At 43.0% G+C, this 20550-nt stretch overlaps 2 protein-coding genes across 10 annotated transcripts; both read left to right on the top strand.

The window, feature by feature from the left end:
- The first annotated feature begins 3608 nt into the window (after positions 1–3608).
- On the top strand, positions 3609–4453 carry nop10 (NOP10 ribonucleoprotein homolog (yeast)). The gene is made up of 2 exons (XM_027031998.3): positions 3609–3862; positions 4102–4453. The coding sequence occupies exons 1-2, from the start codon at positions 3809–3811 to the stop codon at positions 4240–4242; spliced, it is 195 nt and encodes a 64-aa protein (XP_026887799.1). The 5' UTR covers positions 3609–3808; the 3' UTR covers positions 4243–4453.
- A 108-nt stretch (positions 4454–4561) lies between these two features.
- On the top strand, positions 4562–20517 carry slc12a6 (solute carrier family 12 member 6). Of its 9 annotated transcripts, XM_081714533.1 has the most exons (26): positions 4562–4701; positions 5936–6782; positions 7375–7469; positions 7773–7901; positions 9578–9724; positions 9923–9977; positions 10393–10523; positions 10914–11155; positions 11606–11895; positions 12158–12328; positions 12441–12539; positions 12668–12725; positions 12844–13018; positions 14226–14344; positions 14539–14637; positions 14900–15019; positions 15554–15658; positions 15854–16022; positions 16410–16605; positions 17001–17170; positions 17565–17696; positions 17831–17938; positions 18086–18121; positions 18567–18799; positions 18934–19067; positions 19241–20517. In XM_081714533.1, the coding sequence occupies exons 2-26, from the start codon at positions 6536–6538 to the stop codon at positions 19330–19332; spliced, it is 3552 nt and encodes a 1183-aa protein (XP_081570659.1). In that variant the 5' UTR covers positions 4562–4701; positions 5936–6535; the 3' UTR covers positions 19333–20517. The 9 variants fall into 9 exon arrangements, 8 of the variants coding, with proteins under 8 accessions (XP_081570659.1, XP_026887796.2, XP_081570655.1 ...); XM_027031995.3 differs by lacking the exon at positions 18086–18121; XM_081714529.1 differs by having other exon boundaries at positions 15854–16605.
- Positions 20518–20550: the final 33 nt, after the last annotated feature.

Genomic DNA, 20550 nt, shown 5'->3' with positions numbered 1-20550 from the left:
TGATCCTTCCTCCACATCTTCATCTACCACTTCCTGCTCTTTCATGACCTCCGACCCTTCTTTGATTCTTGATTCCAGACCTTTCATGATCTCACAGTACTCCCTAAATGCCTCCTCAGCCAGATTTTGAACCTTCCCTTTCACTGCCTTACCACCATGAGGTACTCCAGAGCCTCCTTTAGCTTTCTGTGATCTGCTGCCTGAACCCTTCATTTTATAAGGGCTTTCAAACTGAAAGTAGTCTTCAGGAAGAAAGAGAGAAAGACTGTTGTGTTCAGCTTTCAAGGGCTTTTGTTTAGTGTACATTTTTCTTAATGCCAAACTCTGTGGGCCCTTTCCTAAGTAAATATTGCTAAGGTAAACAGGTTCAAGTGATAATCATTTTCTCATTAGCACCAGACCTTTGAGCTTAGTTGACTGTGTATCGGTCTGATTTGGAATTTGCTTTCTGGGCGTGAGTTCCTCACTGGTGCCTGGATCTTCCTCTGCCCTCAGCTCCTCTTCTTCAATTTCCATGAACCTGAAGGAACACAAGCATGTGTATAGGCATGTTCTCTAATGATTTGCCCCTACACTGACTCATGCTCCCAGTTCAAATTGGTTCACAGTTACATTTTAGTTGGAGCAGTCCGTTTAAGCCTTGTGTAGCATTCTAGCAAAATAAGTTCACGTTTGTTACTGACTTATGGGCCATGTGGTAATATCCCATGCGATCAAAGTTGGAGTGTTTCTCCCACTCCAACACAGCCTTCTTCACTGCTGTAGGGAGTGGAAGGCCAGGATGTTGAATGGTAAAGGAGTGAATTACTGGTCTGAAAGGGGTAAAAAAAAAAGAAAAAAGAAAAAAAAAGGACAACCATTTTTCAAAGTAATATTAATATTGAAGCTTTAGCAACAAGACCTGATTTTTTTTTAACTATGACTAAGAATGCTCACAAAAAGTGAGAAAGCTGAGTTGAGAAAACTGTGCATGCATTTAAATTTTCCCATTGTAATGCCATACCTTTATACTCACATGAAGAAACAAGCTAAGGCCTCCAGATCTGGAGTGATATTGGAGACAGTCTTTGCTATCTTGCAATATCTCTTCCACAGCCTGTAGTTCTCATATTGATGTGGAGAGAGAGTCTTCCTGTTGGATTTAGATTCTACCATAAGGGGCTGCTCAGCACTACTGAGACCGAACATACCACCGGTGTTTGAGTGAGCTACTTGACTATTGATATTAATTTCAAAGTGCGGAAGAAGGATATGTGGGACTGTACAAGGAAACTGAGGGGAGCAGTCAGGGATCAGGTGAGATGCTGAGGGGATACTGTTACAGTTTAGCTGAGACACCAAATGAGGCCATTTATCATATCTGACACTTGCTAGGTTGAAGATCCTATCAGACATGACAGGCGATGGCAAGCAATTATTGGGCTGAAGGCTTGGTTGAAAGTAAGATATCAGCTGATGATCTGATTGCATGTGATTTACATCAAAATGTGGGATTGGTGGAAACCCAGAAGTGCTATTGTGTTGCATTGGTTGTATGTAGTTTGACTCTGACAACACAACTGGCTGTTGACCAGCACTGGTATGGGCTTTAGTTGAGAGGTGGTCGTAGACAGGAGGTGCCTGTAAAAGATGCAGTGGTTTGTCGCCCATTGATGGAGGCAACTGAACAGTTTGTGGTTGTTGGGTCTGGGTCAAGCATGAGGACTGCTGCTGGGGCTGAGGACATCTCTTCGCCAACTTGATTTCCTGCAGTTCAGAAAGGGCAGAATCAGATCCCCAGTTCACATCCAGGCTGGGGGATTGACTTGAGTTAAGCAGCAGCTCTGGTACACTGGCTGATAACATGTCAGTGTGATGTAGTAGCTCAGATACTCCTAACTGTGATTGGGTCATGTTATCCGTTATTGGCAACATGGCAGCCTCCTGTGTGGTTTCAGATCTGGGAAATGATAAAGAACAGGCCAGTTCAACTGTGCCAGAAATTCCTACAGCACCTTCTGATGGACATTCAGTTAGCTTGGACAGCAGCTGAGGACAAACAGGATATTCAGAGATGGGATAAGATGTTTGCATTAGTTCAATATTATTTTGATACGGTGGCTCAATTGGCTTATATGGAGTTTGTAAGAACATGAGTTCATCTGGTTTCAGCATGCACTCAGTAGGTACCATCATATCAGTCTTCACATTTTCACATGCCTCAGAGAAGGGGAGAAAAAAAGCAGGAGCGAGCTCAGGTGTGCTTGCTGTTAAATCTGTTTCATTTGGCCACATGGAAGCTCTTGTCAGGTCTTGAAATGGACTGGCATGTCTTGAGATGACACTGATCTCATCAACTAATTGAATATCCTCTTCAATTTCATAAGGTAAGCTAGCAAAAGAGAGGAGGTGAATTAGCTCAGATGAATTTACAGGTCCTGGCTGAGCATCAGGCATTAGTTCAAATACTTCCAGTGAATCCTGGATTGCAAAAGTATCTTGATGGGGCAGTTCAGCATCTTCTGCTTCCACCACATTCTTCTCTGTATGTTTATAAGGTGACAGAGGAGTAGAAATAGCAATTTCAGGATTGCGTTCAAATCTTGGATCAGTTGTCTGTTTCATCTCAGATGATCCTAGGCATAGGTAAACAGGATCCTCTTGGACCTGTTCATTATAATCATTGTTTGGCTGTGTCTTGGTTTCCTCAGTCTTATTCCCCCTTTGCTCCTTAGATGGAGATGTGAGATTCTGCTCCATCAGTCCAGTGATGACTGAAGGAGGTGGTCCTTTCCTGGGGACAGAGAGTACAGGAACAATGTCCACTGCTAAGTCAATCAGCTTCATAAATTTGCTCTGAGAAAATGTTAGATGCCTGGGCTCAAAAAGAACCAAAAAAGACAAATAAATAAAACTGGGTGATTTAATGAACACATATAAAAGTAATATGAAAAAACTATAAGATCAATATTTGTGTATAGAAATCATGTCTGACTTTTTAGGCTGTGCCATTTTCCCACAAAATGTAATCAGTTTCTAGAATTTACTGTGCAATCATTTTAGAATGAAGACACTGCAAGAGACCCTAAAAAACATGAACTTGTATACAGTAATTAATGAAATTATACATATTGTATACATATTGTGCTGTCAGACAGTGCAGTGATAACAGCTGCACTGAACTTTCAGTTGGATAACTGCGCTCATCTATGTCGCAAAAAAACAGACATGCCTGTTTGTTGTCCCAGAGTTCGCAGGTACCCTTTAAACAGTGATTAGATGAATCCGTATGTAAAAACCCGTCTGTTAAAACCTACTTACCAATACTGTAACGAGTCATCCTTTTCAAAGTCGTTTAAAAAATGAACAATTCAGTTTTTAAAAACAAACAAATTTAAACATTCCAACATTTGCGTTACTCGCAAAAACAATGATGGTTACAAAAAGTTACAGAAGAGGCCAAACCCGGCCTATTAAAACAGGTATATTTATTTGATTCAAAACCGACCGATTCAGATAGACCTATTTTCGAATCGTAAAGCAATAGCCTTGACGGCAGATGGCAGTCCATTTTCAGTTATGATGACTTCTCAATTAAGACTCAGTTTCCCATCATCCTCTGCCGTATGATGCCATCCGGATATCCTTTACATGGAATCAAGGAGAAGAGGTACACGCGTGTTCAGAAGCAACTACGTTTTATATTACTTTCGTAGTTTGCTATAGGCTGTCGAATGGACTTACTTTGAAATATTTGACTTAATTAAACGAAATCTCCAAGTACCAAAAACACCAAAGGAAAAGACGGGTCGTAACTCAAAGAGCCGCCATGTTCTTGCAGTTCTACCTTAACGAGAACGGGGACAGAGTTTATACACTAAAGGTGAGACGGGCGTTTATATGTAGCTCCGTTTTTTCTGGTGACCTTTCTAAATCCCAACAGCTTCGATGTTTGATCTAAAGCTAAATTGGTAACCTAGTTTTTACCCTTTAAATATACAGCTGGTGTAGTTTAGGACCTAATCGTTAGAAGGCCAATGCAGGAAAGGGGGGTTTGTTACCATGTTTTGGTTACATGCTAAAAATGTGATTTTGTCTTTAATGGTTCCATTCCCGATTCAGAAGGTGGATTCTACCGGACAGCCCACCAGCTCTGCGCACCCAGCTCGTTTTTCGCCTGATGACAAGTTCTCCCGACACCGAGTGACCGTGAAGAAACGCTTCGGACTACTGCTTACCCAACAGCCACGACCGGTGTTGTGAAACACTGAAGAATAGATATGGTTATAGACACGTGTATATCGTGGGTGGATTACGGTCTCCCATTTAACTTACGTTGCTTACATATGTTGGTGATGGAAATTGATTGTATAGACTTTTCAGTACAATGTAATAACTTGTTAAACTTTATAACCACTCGTATCATTTGACTTGACATCTCACATTTAAAATAAATCATTTAGACTTTTAGATATTTTTCGTGTCTCCACTGTCGTTTGTAGCGCCTTGGCATTTTAAGTTTAAAAGACTACATCTCCCAGGATGCATTTCTGCAGCATACGGCAACAAAGAGGAACTGGCACGGGTACGCGCTGGAGTTCATGCTATTTGGCCGTGCTGATTTGAGTTAATGGGAAGGACGAGGGTACCCCGAGAGTGAATGGATTTAAGTTCAGTTCAAGATATTCGCATTTTTTTTGGACGTAAAACAAGGATTACAAGGTAAATGTCACGAAAATCTTTCTTCTTAGGCAAACGAATGTTAGTTGTGAGCGAAGTGAACGCGCTCGGGAATTGACGGGAACAATTACTGCACCAGTGTTACCGGACGCATACCTTTAGTTAATAAACTTAAACCCACCAAAACGTAAGAGATCTGTTTCACTTGCTTTTCTTACTCTGATTTCTAGTAGCTAGCTAGCATAGCTGTCTCGCTGAGCATACCTTAGTGTCTCTTAACTCCTGTGTATCCGCATCGCTGGCGCATTGGGGTTTTTTTTTTGGTTTTTTTTTGTTGTTGTTTTTTTTAAATAAGCTAGCTGCTTGAATAAATTCTTGAATGTAATCAAGACGCGGACAGAATCTCGACGTGCAATTTTGACAAGTAATCGGTTATGAAAATGAATACTTGGAGTGACCGATAGGATCCACAATCATAATTGGCTTAATGGATGCTAGCTCAATAGCTCGCTTCAGCAGCTGGGCGCTCACAAGTATAATTTGAAGCATCAGTGCCCCATAGTCTTACCATAAGGGAAGAGGATCAGCATTTAAGTTACTTAAATTAATTCCCAGGCTTATAGGCCTACGTGGCGTGATTAATTTCATTTAAGAAATTAAATAAACGCGGACATCCTGGTGTAATCTCGACAGGCCTTTAATTTGGGGCACAAAGACGTCTGATACTGTGAGCTAGCTAGCGTTAGGTTGACTAAACTGACCGTTAGGAACGTTATGACAGCACCTGGATTTTCTTAAGAGTTGAAGGGGTTTTATTTGGCAACTGGCCACAAACACCACCACCAGAGTTGGTTATCCGACGGTTGAGTATAAATGTTTTAATTCGTAAATTATTTGAATTTAGCGGGTCTTCAATGCACCGTTTGTCGCCTCCGCGTGTGAACACGCGGCGTTCTCGTCCGACCGGTCAGAACCGCTTTTGTATAATGATTAAATTCTAACTGCGTCCCGCCTTGTCGAAGCTGTAGTTAACTATACTACCCGTCTCCGTTACTTTGAACCTCAATACGTAAGTAATTTGGCTGTAATTTTAGCTACCTTTCCCGCGCAAGTTCAAATATACAAAAACAATCTAATACGATTCTCTTGCTGCAATGATATAAATGAAAATGAATGTCAAGCAATGCTATGAATTAACTTCTGCATTTGTTCCATACTGCCTTTCTTATTGTATGCATCTTTTTTCTCTTCTCTGTTTTTGTTCATACCCATACAGACTGTCATTTCTATATTTGCATTAAGATAGAGCACTTTAGTCAATTTACTAATACTCCGATTCTTATCTAGTCAAACCATTTTACAGTGAGGTTTTCCCTACTATTAAAAAATCCTACAGCCAAAACGCAATTAATGTATAATGTAGTCCCTGCATTTTCAAAACCCATTTTTCTGACACATTTATATTTTTCCATCAGCAGACTTGTGATTGTATAGAAAGAGCACTTTATTAAAAGCATTTCTACCTCCAATCTCAACTATGATTTCACTTGCACCCAGAATAAATTGTACATCTATTTAAAACTGAAATCTACAGTATAACAGTTTAAAACACCCAAATCCTCAGCTTTTCTGTACCTCTTGTGAATCTAGCTGACCCATAGCCTAACCCTAATTCTTAGCTGTTCTGTAAATCTTTTGAAACTAGTTGGGCTACTTGTATCACATCAAAACGGTTGTAGTATTTCCCCCTGGTGTCCACGCCACTCGCTTTCAATGGAGATGTCACCTCAAATCCAGCCATACCTGCACTGCTAGCTGAGCTCCCTGTGACCACCTTCTGAACTCCGCCCACCCCCCACGCTCCCCCCTTCTTGCGATGGTGGAACCCCAACCACCCAGAGAGGCTGTGGCGTCCTCCGTCCGCTTCACAGTCACGCCCACCAAGGCTGAGGATGTGCCAGGCCTCTCTGACACGTCGCCTGATCTCAGCCTGCGATCGGGTGGACGTGTACACTTTGGCTCGCGTGAGAGCGTCACGCGCAGCGAGCCACCCAGCGAAGCTTCTGGGGCCGTGACATCATCAGCTGGGGTGGACACGCCGGACCGCAGCCGCACGGAACACGGTGAGTGAGAGAGCAACTATCAGAGCAGGTTATGTGGTGCTGTTCAAGTTAACCTCATTGTATTGTTATAGGCCTTTTTGGTTTAGTGGTTCGTACACCTATCCGGTTCCAGTATTCACATGTTACATCTTTATAACCATGTAATAATCATAGCTTTAAGGAACTAGATAGCATTGAGTAGAAGTAAGGATCACCATCACTGGTGGTCATCGGTGTTACTTTTCATCGGTTACGCCAAATACATGAAATGACTCGGTGGTCTCTGAAACATGCATGCATATTGAACACACAGTAATGCTAGAGGGTGGCAGTTGATCATTTAAAGAACAAGAAAGTCATATCAACATCATATGCATGTGATTGTGTGCACATTGGTGTTTGACTGTGTGTGTGTATAAGGGGGAACAGAGCAGCAGAGCTGACACGATTGTTGAAACTACAGTGTGATAGCAGAGCTGCTGTGTTGTTCTCTCCTACATACACTCTCACACGCAAAGCACTACAGATTTGGGCTGCAGGTCTACTAAGAGATCCACCCCATCTAAAATCTAATCCTTCACTAATTCTCTCTCTCTGTCACTCTCTCTCTCAGGTGATGGAAATCCTAAGATCTCCAATGTGTATATCAATAACAGTCATGTCATCGATGATGACGATTTCTATGACAGAAACCTGGCCCTGTTTGAGGTATGTACAAAACTGCATTAATATCAGCCTGAGAAGCACAGTTAGAGTACAAGCGAGACATCACTCCGAGTTGCACAAAAATTCCATTAGGACACTTGGCAGGGTCCATGAATGCACTACAATTAATTAATACAGAATTCATTAATGCAATAGAATTTAGTTTATTATGCTAAGTGTTATCCAGGAAGTGGTAGATTCTAGATCACATCTTTGTCTCAGTCTGTACAGTTCAGTGAAGGAGAAGGTATTTTCTCTCTCTTTCTCTCTCTCTCTCTCTCTCTCTCTCTCTCTCTCTCTGTGTAGGAGGAGATGGACACTCGCCCAAAGGTGTCCTCTCTTCTCTCACGCCTGGCCAACTACACCAACCTCACGCAGGGGGCGCGGGAGCATGAGGAGGCAGAGAACTTTGGCGAGAAGCGCAAATCCAGCAAGGTAACGCACACTTGCACGTGGTTCTCGTGCCAAATCATAAAATACCCAGATAAGTACGCACATGCTTTAAATATTCTAAACAAAGCATTCGCATCCACACCCACTCAAAAACACAAAATCACGAAAAACATACGAGTAAAGCATACTGTGAATTCATACTACTGTGCGTGAATATAGAAGCCCCCCTGATATTCTCTCTGCTTCCCCAAGCACAAATCAAGCAAAGGCTATTTTTCTTTAATTTCTACATTCACAAAACTATGGTTTTGCTGTTCAGTTTAAAGTTATTTCTTTGCATATTTCTGATTTGCTGTTTGAGTCATATAAAACAGGCAAACTGCATAGTGCATCTCAGCAGAGCAGATGCGTTCGAACCTTCGCTGCAAATAGGTGAGGTAGCTATTAGGGCAATTTAAACGGCTTTACAAGTTTAAACTCGTATCCAAAACTCGTATTTAAACTTGTAATGTTAGCTTAATTTTGTTTGATATTTCTTTCCTTTAAATGCCTATGTTGCTTACCTTATAAACTTATTTTATTAGCAGTTAGCCGTTAGTTAGTGGCGCACAATCTCCGTTAGCTTCAGATAATCTCTTTTATCTTGACCCTTTACTGTAATTGATGTATCTTTTCACTTAGTTTTATTTTGTGAATTTTACATTTAATAAAGCTATATCAACAAGAAGACATATAATGCAATGTGTTCTTATATAAAAAACGGAACTAGCTCGTCCACGTCACGTCGGCCATTAGTTTCTGCTAACTGTGCTCTTTCACCCACACAAGAAGCAGTTCCATTTTGAAAATTTTGGCCACATAGCACATGTAAGTCTTGGGAGAATGCATTTGAAGACGGGCACATTTTCTTTTCTTTCTCTGAGCCTTAATGTGGTTTAAAGGCACAGATGTAGCCACACTGCTTGCAATAATATCTCACTAAATTTGCTTAGTTCCAGTCATGACAATGCAGCTGATAGGGTTTTTTAACATTTAAATATTAAGACAATCTCCTAGGAATACAGGAACAGATTTTCATTTGTATTGACTCCAAATATCTTTCCCTGGTTGTGTAAAAAGAAAGCCCATGATTAGACAGAACCACTTTATCTGTATTTCCACAATATTGGTTTGAATGAAGAATTCATGATATATCCAAGGCATCTTGGTGTGTAAATGTTACACACAGTTAGAGTGAAATTTTTAATAACAGATATCTTAAATAACATCACCTTAATCCAAAGTGGGTGGAAAGGGAGATGTTAAGGTCCCCATGGTTCTTTTTAACTGAGGGATTCGCATCCCTCATCAAATCAATCCCTGTATATATTTCTGGCTTTCAAATTATGACTGAAAACAAGCCAAGCCAGTCCAGAACCAGGGCTGATGGCCATTGTTAGTCATCAGTGAAAGTGTTAAGACCACCGGGATGTTCTTTTTAGTTATCATTGTGCTATATGGGGGTTCCAGTTAACTCATTCAAAATAGCTGTCCCTCTGTTCTTGCTGTAAACTGCTTGTTTTCTAATGCCTGACTCAGCAGTTTCAGGGCCTTCCATTGTTTCACTGAATGGTTTTAGCTTCCCCAAATGTGGCATGATTTTGCATTTATTGTATGCGGACGCATGTGATACTTGACTATGATTCCCATGAATCTCTGCTGCGTGTCTTGCCCACCAGTCTCCTCAGATGGGCACGTTCATGGGCGTGTACCTGCCGTGTCTGCAGAACATCTTTGGCGTTATCCTCTTCCTCAGGCTCACCTGGGTCGTGGGCACAGCAGGAATCCTACAGGCCCTGTGTATAGTTTTCATCTGCTGCTGCTGTGTGAGTGGCACACACACACACACACACACACACACACACATATGCAGTCTGCCACCGCAGCAATTACTTGTTTTAGTGGTAAAGGACATTTTGCTCTTTAAATTTTGCCAGTAAAGAAAAAGTGGCAAAAATCGTTTATTAAGTCACTTGGCCTAATTTCTCTCTCTCTCTCTTTCTCTCCCTCTCTCTCTCCCTCAGACCATGTTGACTGCTATCTCAATGAGTGCCATTGCCACTAATGGAGTGGTACCAGGTATGACTCATTGTTTCCCTCTCTACCACACCAGTCATAGCTGTATGATCCTCCAAGCCCTGTGTGTCATATACCAAATACCAATTTTTTTAGTTTCGATATCGGTAATCTTTCGCTGAAATATTTGAGACAATATATCTAATCAGGGTGCACTATAGGTCCTGGCTGTCCAGCGATTGATTGATTGATTGATTGACTGGCAACTGTCACTACTTTTCTAGTGTGATATTTTTTCTTTTTTAAACATTTTTTGTGTCTGTGTATCAATATGTATATGTCCTTTTAACATGCACCTTTCTAACTCATACTTTGACAGTTGTAATGCTCCATAATGCTTTTGTAGAGCTGTATAGCATAGATGCACTAATATCTCTCTGTCTCTCTGTCTCCCACTCGTTATCTCCACCCCCTGTAGCCGGGGGGTCATATTTCATGATCTCCCGTTCGCTTGGCCCAGAGTTCGGCGGTGCAGTGGGTCTGTGTTTTTATCTGGGCACCACCTTCGCCGGGTCCATGTACATCCTCGGAGCCATCGAGATCCTGTTGGTGTGGGAGCCTTCCTTACAGTCTTCCTCATGCAACCTCCTCTGAAACCATTCTAGACCATTCTCAAATCTAGCATTCTAAACCATTCTAGAAAGTAGCAGTCTAAACCATGACCATAATCCTTCTTTAATCCCATCCTGCTTCACATCCACCTTCTAGTGGCTCTTCTTACTTTTCTACTATCACTATTTAAGGCCTTCAGAGGCTTGACACTTGACGGATCAGGAGTTCTGTTTGTTGTGTGAACAGTAAACATGTTCTCAGACATTACCGCAAGCTCATTATTAAAATTCTCTATTTTGTTCTTGTTTACTCTGTCAAGTACACCCATCTCTCTCTCTCTCTCTCTCTCTCTCTCTCTCTCTCTCTCTCTCTCTCTCTCTCTCTCAGATGTACATAGCCCCGAGAGCCGCCATCTTTATATCTCATGATACTGATGGCGAGGCGGCGGCCATGCTGAATAACATGCGTGTTTATGGCTCCATATTCTTGCTGCTGATGTCTCTTCTGGTCTTTGTGGGTGTTAAATATGTGAACAAACTAGCATCTGTATTCCTGGCTTGTGTCATCATTTCTATCCTCTCCATCTACACCGGCGCACTGGTGTCTGCCTTCAGGCCACCTTTTTTCCCGTGAGTACCAATTCAAATGCTCCCAAGCATGAGTGACACCCCTGGGTGCCCACTTATCAGCAAGGGTTTCATTTGCCACAACACATTCTGGTGTTCAGGTCATCTTAAATGAGAGAGAGTGTTCAGTGTCATACTCGCTCTACCATTTAACGACGACCTTTGGTTTACATCGCTTTCGGGACACCTGGCCAAGTTCGGCAGAACCAATTAAACGACTCCCGACTGATGCAGCTTAAGGTTTTTGCCTGTGATTGAAATCATGTGGATGCCCCTGGTTCAGCCAGGCTGTCCAGTGATGTTTTCTGTGCAGCATATGTAAAGTTTTAGTGTCTAGCTCTATGTGCCTTGGAGAGCCTACACAATGGATGCCCGGGCAGGTGCCTTTCCCGAGTGCCTTCACCGAGTATCATAGTCAGTTTTTGATTGACCAACGGCCACGTCTCTCCTCAGGGTGTGTATGCTGGGGAACCGCAGCCTTTCTCAGCATTACCTTTCGGATGGTCAGTGTGCCAAGACAATTCTGTTATCGCGGGAGATGCAGACACAGCAGGGTACAAATGTCACTGGGGGCCTGAATGGCACGGAAGCCCCATTGGCTGCAATTGTGGAGAAGACGACCATCCTGTGGCAGCAGTTCTGCAACTCATCGGAGATGAACGCAATATGCGATGAGTACTTTGCTCACAACAACGTCACGCAGATTGAGGGAATACCAGGACTTGCGAGTGGTGTTATTGCAGGTATTTCTTGTATATACACTGTGTTGTAAGAAGAATTATAAATTTATCCTAAAATCTATTTGATTTATAGAGGACTCTGCTTTTAAGAGGCTGAAGAGAAGGAGCCAGAGTTTAATAGGTGTTCACAGATTTTAATAGGTGTTAATAGGTGGCACTACAGTGAGTGGTAAGCTCGATGAGTGTTTGTGTGTGTTTGTCTTTGTGCTCATTAACAATTTGTGTGGGGGTCGTGTTTGTCCTTATGTGTGCATTGCATCTCCAGACAACATTTGGAGTTCTTACCTCAGTAAAGGGGACCTTCTGGAGCAAGGTTCTCACTCCGCCCACAGCCCCGGCTACTCCAGCCACGTCTGGAATGGCTCTCCTTACATCTTTGCCGACATCACCACCTCCTTCACGCTGTTGGTGGGAATCTTCTTTCCTTCTGTGACAGGTGCTAGTGATATCACATAAATTAAATTCTTTAATTTAAAAAAAAAAAAGATTTATAGTGGGTGAAAGTTTTGGCCCAAACCTGTTAAATATTTTGGCCTTGTCTTTCACAGGTATCATGGCGGGCTCCAACCGGTCAGGTGACCTGAAGGATGCTCAGCGCTCCATTCCGATCGGGACTGTGCTAGCCATCCTCACCACCTCCCTTGTGTGTATCCTTCCATGCTCGTGCTCTGATTGTTCCCAAGTTGCTGCTGATGGCATGAGGTTAGGTAGGTTGCAGTGTGTTGCTGTAGATGATACTGGGTTGTGGTGATGTTTTCCTAAATGTGAGGAACAGACCTGAGCAGTGTACTGATTTTTGGGGCCTGTGTGGAAGGAGTGCTTCTTCGTGACAAGTATGTTTATATTCTTTTCTTTTTGTTCTTTTCCTTTCTTGTCCTTTTCTCATCATTTCTTTCTTTTTCCCTTCTTTCTTTTTCTCTTTCATTCTATAGCATTTTATCTCTCCTGCAGGTTTGGAGAGTCTGTGAAAGGGAACTTAGTCGTAGGCACGCTTGCATGGCCCTCCCCCTGGGTCATTGTGATTGGTTCCTTCTTCTCGACGTGTGGTGCTGGCCTCCAGTCACTGACTGGTGCCCCACGACTGCTGCAGGCTATTGCTAAAGACAACATCATTCCCTTCCTGAGAGTAAGTCATCACTGTCTTCTGTGCCTGTAGTGGTGCTGCTTTTTCAGTTGACCTCATCATTTACACTATATAGCCAAAAGCATGTGGACATGTATCTTAATCATTACCTTCAGGTATTTCAGCAATACCCATTGCTAACAGGTGAATAAAATCAAGCACAGAGCCATGCAATCCTATAGACAAACATGGGAAGTCGAATTGGTCGTACTGAAGAGCTCAGTGGCTTTGAACATGGTATGGTTTGTGCAAATTCTGCCCTGCTTGATCTGCCTTTGTCAGATGTAAGTGTTATTGTGAAGTGGAAGCTTCTAGGAGCAACAACAATTCAGACCCCACGCAAACTCTCAGAGAGGGGAAGCCGAGTCCCTCTGTGCAACGCACTTCAGAGAGTTCCATACTGCATCTGGAACTAACATGAGTTCAAGAACTGTGTGTCTGGGGCTTCATGAAACGTGATTCCAAGGCCAAACAGCTGCACAGGCCTGACTGTGCGCAATGCCAGGACACACTGGCACAATCCAAAATCTTGGAATGGAAAGCATTCCCAGAAGAGTGGAGGCTGTTATAGCCTCCAGAGGTGTGTCACTTGATTTAGGAAAGACAAACAGTTTCATAGGTCTGATGGTCAAGTGTCCACAGACTTTTGGCCATATAGTGTCTTTTGCTTTTCTGAGAATCTTCTTAGTATTATGCCTTGTATCATTTTTTTATTGATAATTGCACAGTTACCAGATGAAGTGTATATTGATTAAATAATTTTGATTGGGCTGAAATAGTTGATGATGATGATGATGATGATGATGATTATGATGATGATTAACCTTTGGTAACCAGAATAGTATTTAAGTATAATGCCTCGCAATTGTAATATTTAATCTCTGTTGACATTGATATAGATTGTGTATTTGATATTGCCATTCTCTGTGCAAGAGGTTGGTCATTTTTGAATGTTATAATGTACCCTCTAGCTCTTTATTAATTTATGTAGCTCTTACTTTTTTAAAGTGTCTGCTCTCTAAAGATGTGTTTTTTATAGTATGCCTCCATGGGTCTTTACCTGAAGTAGTATTTATTCTATATGTGGTTGTATTATAATAGTGACATTAATACATTTGAGTGTATATAAATTGCATGAAGGTGTTTGATTATACTGAGGATTCTCACTATGGCTCTTTGTTAAACATGATGCTGGTTGTTGTGTCTAAAGGTGTTTGGTCATGGTAAGGCCAATGGAGAACCCACCTGGGCTCTGCTCCTGACTGCCTTCATTGCTGAACTGGGAATTCTCATCGCCTCCCTGGACTTGGTCGCTCCCATTCTCTCCATGTACGTGCACGTGTGTGTGTGCGCGCATGCACGTGTATGCGCGAACAAGCATACATACAAGCTGCATTGTGTAACCTGCATTATGTCAGCACATCTAACGTGTCTGTCTCGGAGCACGTTTTTTTTTGTGTGTGTGTGTTTGTCAGTGTCAGTCTCTGGGCATGTTTCTAACGTGTGTGTTGGTCTCTGGGCAGGTTTTTCCTGATGTGTTATCTGTTTGTAAATCTGGCCTGTGCCCTTCAAACCCTGCTGAGGACCCCCAACTGGAGACCTCGATTCTCCTACTACCATTGGTACAGACACACACACGCCCACATGTGCATGGATACACGTAATTGCACACCTAACATGGCACCCGATGTTTGCCCTTAATATGTTTGACCTTTTAGATTCACATAAACATTATTATTTAATGTTATCTGAAAAATGATATTTTGGTAAATATATATGCCAAATATTTGTTCATCCAATACAGTCTTACAGTGTTACAAAACTTATGACATTATCCCTTTGTTGTTATTTTGATCTCTCTCTCTCTCTCTCTCTCTCTCTCAGGACTCTGTCATTTCTGGGAATGGTTATTTGCTTGGCGTTAATGTTCATTTCGTCATGGTACTACGCAATCGTTGCCATGGTGATTGCGGGCATGATTTATAAGTATATAGAGTATCACGGGTACGTTGCCATGGAAACCTTTACTTTTGCCAGTGTACATGCATGTGGAAAGTGCACGGACGCAGACAAAAACTCGCATGCAAACACACATATAAATATGTATTTATGAGGGTAGTAAACATTGGTTGTGTGTGTGTGATATGCAAAGTTTCCAGAGAACAGGACCAGGATTCCTGAACAAATCTGCGAGCAAAGTACTTCTGAAGTTCTAGAAGGTCAAACTGGTATATGCTCAGAACAGTAGATGTTTTGTAACTGCTTTTAGCTCCTTAACTTTCAGAAGCACTTTGCTTGCACAGCTGATGAAGGACCTCTGTCCGAAATATACTGTTTCTCTGGAATCCTTGTGTACTAGAGCGCCACAATACACTGCAAATTTTCCTTGGAATTTTCTTTAGATGTGGTCACTTAGAATCCTTCAAAAGAAATCATGGTTAATATTATTCTCAAACACTTCAGAATCCTTTAAAATGATGCAGAGACCACATATATACATTGAATATATATGTTTCCATTATTGTTTGTGTGTTGCAGGGCAGAGAAAGAGTGGGGAGATGGGATTAGAGGTCTTTCTCTCAGTGCAGCTCGATATGCTCTGTTGAGACTTGAGGAGGGCCCACCGCACACCAAGAACTGGAGGTATGTGGACACCTGTGTGAACACACACATCCACACACACACACTCCCCCAACCCCCCCTTAAGTGCACACTCCCATATGCAAACCATTACTCTTTAAGAGTAATCCCCATTTAAGTCCAAAAAAACCTGTTCTTTCTTGCTGTGTGTGTGTTTTTGTTTCTGTGTGTGTGTGTGTGTGTGTGTGTGTGGATCAGGCCCCAACTGCTGGTCCTGCTGAAGCTGGACGAGGACGCCCACGTTAAGTCTCCGCGCCTGCTAACCTTTGCCTCCCAGCTGAAGGCGGGGAAAGGGCTAACCATCGTGGGCACTGTTCTGCCCGGGAACTTCCTCTACAGCTTCGGCGATTCCCTTGCCGCCGAGCAGGTCCTCCTCCTCTTCCTTACCTGTCCCTCTTTTTGCCCAGATGGGCATCCACGCCTGCATTTGTTCATCCATTCGGTTCAGCTTCATCGCAGATCAAACATAGATCACAGTTATTGTTATTACCCTCATACCACTGTGCATCGATCTGAACATGCTCTAGTCGATGACAGTTATAATGATATTCACAAAAGTGCCAGCTCATTTTTTGGCCTAAATAAAATTTTCTGGCTGTTTTCAAGCAACAAACAAAAGCTGACTAGCTCCAGATCTGCTTCCAGTGTGGGTTTTACTCAGCCAAATCTGTTCATCCATGCTGTCACATACCCATCCACCTATCCAGTCCTCTCTCAATGCATCTCCCCTCCCTCCCTTCACCCTTTTACCCAGACCCTAAAGCACCTGATGGAGAAGGAGCGGGTGAAGGGCTTTGTGCAGTGCATCGTGGCGCAGAAGCCACGTGACGGCATCAGTCACATGATCCAGTCCAGTGGCCTGGGTGGCATGAGGCCCAACACGGTGGTGATGGGCTGGCCCCATGCCTGGAGGCAGAGCGAGGACCCACAGAGCTGGAAGACCTTCATCAGTGAGTGAGGAAGAGGAGGGGTTTAGGTTTGAGAGGAACACATTAGATTTGTTGGCTGGAGCAAAGGGGTTCTCAGTCCAGTCCTCAGGGACACTGATCCGGGTCAGGATTTTTGTCCTGATCAGATGTTGGCCAGGTAATGAATGTTCAGTGGTGCTGGGTCAGGTGTATGAGGAGCTGAAACAAAAACTAGGACTGGCAGAATGGTCCCACCGAGGACTGGACTAAGAATATAAACTACAATTATACCTCACACCTTACACCATGCTAATGGAAATTCTGGACCAACAGTGCCCCCTGCAGACTATGTGCACACATGCAGGGCTGTGTGCTCCTAGGCGTATTCTGTGTGCGTGTTTACTTGGGGATAGCAGCGCGCCCTATCTGTCCCATAGACACGGTGCGCGTGACCACGGCTGCCCACCTCGCCCTGCTGGTGCCCAAGAACATCTCACTGTTCCCCAGCAATAGTGAGCCATGCACAGAGGGCACCATCGACGTGTGGTGGATTGTGCACGATGGCGGCATGCTGATGCTGCTTCCCTTCCTGCTGCGCCAGCATAAGGTTTGACACAGCCACTCAAGTCTCACAGATTCTTATGGGGCCGAGCGCCACCCCTCCACCCACCCCACAGAGAAAGAAAGCACAAGTAGCAAAGAAGAAAGGAAAGAACAAAAGTCAAATGGAGCTCCTCCTGTGTCGATTAGTTAACGCAGGAGGGGCCGTCCTCCAATCACTGAGGGACATGCCACTGCACAGTTTAGTGTCACACTTGTTTTAACCTGCCTGATCCCACTGAAGCTCTCGATAATGATATAATGAGCCGAAACATGCCGAAGCAGGTAGGCTAGCCAACTCTGAAATGGTATCTAGGTTTAGCTGCTTTAACAACCCATATTAACAGCTTGTGTGTGTGTGTGTGTGTGTGTGTGTGTGTGTGCGCGTGTGCGTGCGTCAGGTGTGGCGCAAGTGCGGGATGCGTATCTTCACGGTGGCTCAGATGGAGGACAATTCGATTCAGATGAAGAAGGACCTGGCCACCTTCCTCTACCACCTGCGCATAGAGGCTGAGGTAGAGGTGGTGGAGATGGTAGGAAGGAGCTATGATGATGAACACTTAGACTTCTCAGTGCTGTATGAATGACAAGGCTTTTATCAGTGTAAGTCTGGGCACTTACAATTTAATATAGGAACCAAAGTAATATCTCTCCCTTTCTCCCTCAGCATGACAGTGATATCAGTGCATATACATATGAAAGAACTCTGATGATGGAACAGCGGTCACAGATGCTTCGGCAAATGCGTCTCTCCAAATCAGACCGGGAGAGAGAGGTAGGTTGGGGGGGGGGGGTGTGTGTGTGTGTGGGTGGGTGGGTGGGTGGTGGTAGGGGGTTAGCAAAAGGTGTCCATGTTACTGTATCTAGCCTTGCATTGGCCATGATGTGTTTTTTTAATATGAACTTCTCTATTTAATATGAGCGCCATCTTAAGCGAGTTCGATGGAGTTTTGATGATGTAAGTTCTAAATGTAAGCTGTGCTTGGCTAGCTGTATACCTGTAGTTTAAAAAAAAAAAAAAAAAACTAGTAGTTTTTCCCCAACCTACCTGCTTACGTGTTAGTTAGCGTGTTTGTGTTTGAGGTGCTGATGTCTTTCAGCATAGTGATAGTAACAATCAATGCTCAGAAACACAACAGCATGAAAGAAAGATGGATAGAGAACTGGGTGAGTAACAGAGACAGAAAAAGAGCAATAAAATGGCGACAACAGTAGGAAGAAGAGGGAGCTGTCCATTTAAAGGCTTGCTGGGTGTGAGGGGGGGGTTGTATTTGTCCAGCTGTATGTAAAATTATCTGATTGAAGAAAGGATAAAGGTGTGTTAACACAGTTGCAAAGGGCTGTCACCAAGATTAACCAATACTTATCTATGGTTGTGTGTGTTTGCCTCCTCCTGCCCACAGGCGCAGTTGGTGAAGGACAGGAACTCCATGCTGCGCTTGACAAGCATCGGCTCCGATGACGACGATGACACGGATGGGGTGGGTGGGGCAGACAAGGTGGGTGCTACCTTAGAGCACCGGCGCGTCCACATGACCTGGACTAAAGACAAAGCCCTCGAACTCCGCGCACAGGCACACATACCATCTGGCTGCAGCACACCTGAAGGCTTCAGAGACATGCTGAGCATCCGGCCGTGAGTGTCTCACACTCACTCACCACACACACACACACACACACACACACACACACACACACACACACACACACACACACACACACACTCACTTTCTTTAATCATGGCATCTTAAGATCTTTATTAACATGCAGGGACCATTCCAATGTGCGGCGCATGCATACGGCAGTCAAGCTCAATGAGGTCATTGTAAACAAATCCCACGATGCCCGGCTGGTCCTGCTGAACATGCCTGGGCCGCCCAAGAACCCCGAGGGGGACGAAAACTGTATCCTTTCTTTCACAGCTTCTATGTTTAAATAAACCTCTGCAGAGTTGAATGTTTAGTGATTGTGTTATAATTAATGTCTTGTTAAATTAAGTGTTTATGCAATTCAGATTTTGTTTTTGTTGTTTATTTTTTAATTAGCGCAATAATGACTTTCCTTGACTGAAACACAGATATGGAATTTTTGGAGGTTCTAACAGAGGGCCTAGAGCATGTCCTATTGGTTAGGGGTGGAGGAAGTGAGGTCATTACCATCTATTCTTGATGGCCAACGGAAATGCATTGTCCACATAGCAGCCAATAGCAAAGAAGATAAAAAGGGATGTCACTTAGTGGGTTTTTAGGGGTGTCACAAAGAAAATTTTGATGGAACAAAGTGTGGATGACTTTGTTACATGGTAGTGTCTGAAAATCACCCACTCCATCAAGCTCCTCCCACACTTAGCCATTTTCCATCAGCCTCCAATCACTATCACCAACACCAACAAAAATGTCAGCAGCTGTCCCTGTTTTAGTGATGATCAGTGTTTGGCACAGAAAGACTGGGCTCTTAGTGTGTATTGCCGTAGTTATGTGCATATTCTATGGCTGTGGAGATAAAGGAGGAAAGTTCTCCTATAAAGTGGTCGTGGGAAGGAAAGCCATGTATCGGACCAATTAATGAGAAGTCTTCTACACATCAAAACACACACATGTATCACACAATTGGACAATAAGTGTGTTCCATGGACTGACTCAGGGGTTGTTCTGGTTGATAATGGACCGTGTGTGTGTGTTTTTAGTTAGTTACTGTTAGAGCTAGTCATTTATGTATGAAGAGTTGCAAATTGAATGATAGATCATTAGTTGAAAGGTTATTTTCAGCTAACGTCTATTATTTATTTTGTGTGTGTTGTACAAGGATGTTATGAGAAGTTGGTTCTGTGGAATAAAGGTAACAGTTTTGTAGCAATACGAAGCAGGCACTGTTGCACATTTAGAGACCCATGTTTCAGCATGCCATTTTAGTGCTTAATGTTGTCTAGGCTGACAGCATGCATGCATGTTTGTCTGTGTGTGAGAAAGGAACAGAGGTAGTGTCTGTGCATATACACAAATCTTTTTAATACATGTCTGCTGTGATATGCGCTGGAGGTTTTGTTCTTTTCTTCAAACAACTTATGTGCTGTCAGCCTTTGCACTGTAATTCCTGCTCTCCTAAAAGGTTTGTATTTGTGGAACCTGCTTTTTCACATGTGCTTGTGTGCACATGTTGGCTTTAGATGGGAAGAGAGATTTTGTTTATGAAAATGCTTGTATCATTTTTTATGTGCAGAGATGTCGTTTCCTGTCCACCATGCTTGTGAATCAATGCCGAAGATCTACAATTTATCATTCCTTTTTTTATTACATTAATATTAAAATATAAACTCCAGTCTCAAACAAATGGGAAATAAAACTGATTTTCTAAAGAAAACGTTTGAATTGTATGCTTTCTCTAATA

The sequence above is a fragment of the Electrophorus electricus genome, chromosome 5, assembly GCF_041902795.1.
Source record: "Electrophorus electricus isolate QZ-2024a chromosome 5, ASM4190279v1, whole genome shotgun sequence".
Taxonomy (NCBI): domain Eukaryota; kingdom Metazoa; phylum Chordata; class Actinopteri; order Gymnotiformes; family Gymnotidae; genus Electrophorus; species Electrophorus electricus.
This window is presented reverse-complemented; position numbering and strand designations above follow the sequence as displayed.